Source organism: Alligator sinensis, unplaced genomic scaffold (assembly GCF_000455745.1).
Source record: "Alligator sinensis unplaced genomic scaffold, ASM45574v1 scaffold1333_1, whole genome shotgun sequence".
NCBI classification, from domain to species: domain Eukaryota; kingdom Metazoa; phylum Chordata; order Crocodylia; family Alligatoridae; genus Alligator; species Alligator sinensis.
Genome location: NW_005843200.1, coordinates 9,318 through 11,908, shown reverse-complemented (window position 1 = coordinate 11,908; position 2,591 = coordinate 9,318). Strand labels below are relative to the sequence as shown.

General features: G+C 47.3%; 1 protein-coding gene across 1 annotated transcript in view; it reads right to left on the bottom strand.

Moving 5' to 3' along the window:
* Positions 1-2,591, bottom strand: part of LOC102374864 (olfactory receptor 51G2-like) — a 4,827-nt gene that overhangs the window by 1,500 nt on the left and 736 nt on the right. Inside the window, exon 1 of the mRNA XM_006037936.2 lies at positions 2,406-2,591. This exon is cut by the window's right edge and continues 736 nt beyond it. Within this exon, the coding sequence (XP_006037998.2) occupies positions 2,406-2,591 (186 nt within the window). The remainder of the gene's footprint in view (positions 1-2,405) is intronic.

Here is a 2,591-nt window from a genome sequence, read left to right as displayed (position 1 = left end):
ATGTAGTCTTTCTGGACTTCAGCAAGGCCTTTGACACTGTCTCCCACCCCATCCTCATTAAAAAACTAGGTGACTATGGCATTGATGCCTACATAGTCAGATGGGTCACCAATTGGCTGAAGGGTCATACTCAGAGGGTAGTGGTGGGCGGGTCATATTTGACCTGGAGGGGTGTGGGCAGTGGAGTCCCCCAGGGCTCGGTCCTTGAGCCTGCACTGTTCAATTTCTTTATTAGTGATTTAGACAACGGGGTAAAAAGTAGCCTGTTTAAATTTTCTGATGATACCAAGATTAGGGTTGAAATGGGCACGCTAGTAGGGAAGGATAGATTACAGCAGGACCTGGACAGGTTACAGGGGTGAGCTAATGAAAATAGGATGGGCTTCAATACTGACAAGTGCAGGGTGCTGCACTTGGGCAGTGGGAACCAGCAGCACACTTATAAACTGGGAAACTCCTTTCTCAAGAGCATGGCGGAAAAACAGATCTTGGTGTCATTATTACCTCCAAGATGAACATGGGCCAGCAATGCGAGGTCACGGTCAGTAGGGCTAACCATACCTTGTCATGCATCCACAGATGCATCTCGAGCAGGTCCAAGGAGGTGATCCTCCCCTCTATGCAACACTGGTCAGGCCACAGCTGGAGTACTGCGTCCAGTTCTGGGCACCGCACTTCAGGAGGGATGTGGACAGCATGGAGAGGGTCCAGAGGAGGGCCACCCGCATGATCCGGGGACAGCAGGGCAGACCCTATGAGGAGAGGCTACAGGACCTGAACCTGTTCAGCCTTCACAAGAGAAGGCTGAGGGGGGACCTGGTGACCACCTATAAACTCACTAGGGGGGACCAGCAGGGATTGGGAGAGACCTTGCTCCCCCTAGCACCTCCCAGGGTAACAAGGAATAACGGCCACAAGTTGTTAGAGAGTAGGTTTAGAGTAGATATCAGGAGGCACTACTTCACAGTCAGGGCAGCTAGGATCTGAAACCAACTTCCAAGGGAAGCGGTGCTCGCTCCTATCCTGGGGTCTTTAAGAGGAAGCTTGATGTCTACCTGGCTGGGGTCACTTAAGCCCGGCTTTCTCTCCTGCCCAGGCAGGGGCTCGGACCTGATGATCTACAAGGTCCCTTCTGAACCACTTCTATGAATCTATGAATGTATGAATAAGACTGAGGCAGGATTTAACAGCAGCCTTCAACTCCCTGCAGGACTGTTCTCAGTGGAGGCAGATGACAGAACAAGGAGCAATTGGCTCCAGTTGTATATGGGGCTGGTCCTGCTTTGAGTAAAAGGTTGGACTAAATGTGACCTCCTGAGTTCCCTTCTAACCCTATTTTTCTATGATTCTATCGAAGTAGAGCTACAAGGGACCTCATTAGGTCATCTAGTCCAGCCCCTGCTAAAAGCAGGATCCTTTCTGACTAAACCATGCCAGCCAGGTATCTGTCTAACCTGGATTTGAAATTTTCCAAGGATGGAGAGACCAGTAACCTGTTCCAATGCTTGCCCATCCTCCAATATCCCCTACCTCTGAAATTATTTTTCTGATAGTCAACCTAAACTTCTCTTTGCTCACTCATCTCGTGAACCGCAGTTGCATACACCCAAAATGGTTCCTCCCTGGGTTGTCTTCCCCTGTCAAATAGCTGTACTTATTGCATCCTCAGCTGCTGACTGCTGTTTGTGGCAGCCCATTAAACAGTTCCCCTTCTGTGCATTTTAAACTTGATGGAAGGGTTTGAATTTAAATTATTCCTTAAAGAAAAGTGCACTGTGCACAGTTCCTTAATGAACATCTTTATACGATGGCCAACAGCACAAGAGTGTCCGGAAAAGTGTTAACACAACTAAAAGTCTTATACTGATGTCCTTGTTTATAACAAATAAGATCTTTCTCTATGTTATGTAGGTCATACTCAGTGTACATGCTAGTCCCTTCCAGCCTTATCATGTACAGCTGAATTCCTCAGCTGGGGTAAGGTCAGCCAAGCCCTTCCATCTTGTGGGAGCTCTAAGTCATAGATTAAATAGATTACATAGATTTTTAGGTTCAGAAGGGACCTTAGTAGATCATATGACCCCATCCAAGTACTTGTCCAGTCTCCTCTTAAAGACCTCCAAGGTAGGGAAGAGCACCACCTCCCTTGGAAGCCCATTCCAGATTCTGGTAACCTTTACCATAAAGAAGTTCCTCCTGGTGTCTAATCCTCTTCCCTCTTGAAGTGTGGTGCCCAAAACTGAGTGAATGGGAGTCTTTGGATCCCATTCTCATGGGTCTTCAGAATTACTCTGTATTGACCCTAATGTGAGATCAGAGCTAGAGTCATTAATTCTAATGAGGTTATGGGGCATGAACTTCCAGCAGTCTCCTGTTGCTGCAAAGCTTTCTAAGGATCCGTGCACGAATCTTTTTGGTTTTCACACTGTATATGATGGGATTCATCAATGGCGGGACCAACAGGTAGACATTAGCCATGAGGATATGAACAATGGGAGATGCCTGTTTCCCAAACCTATGGATCATGGAGAGACCAATCATTGGGATGTAAAATATTAAGACTGCACAGATATGGGAGATGCAGGTGTTCA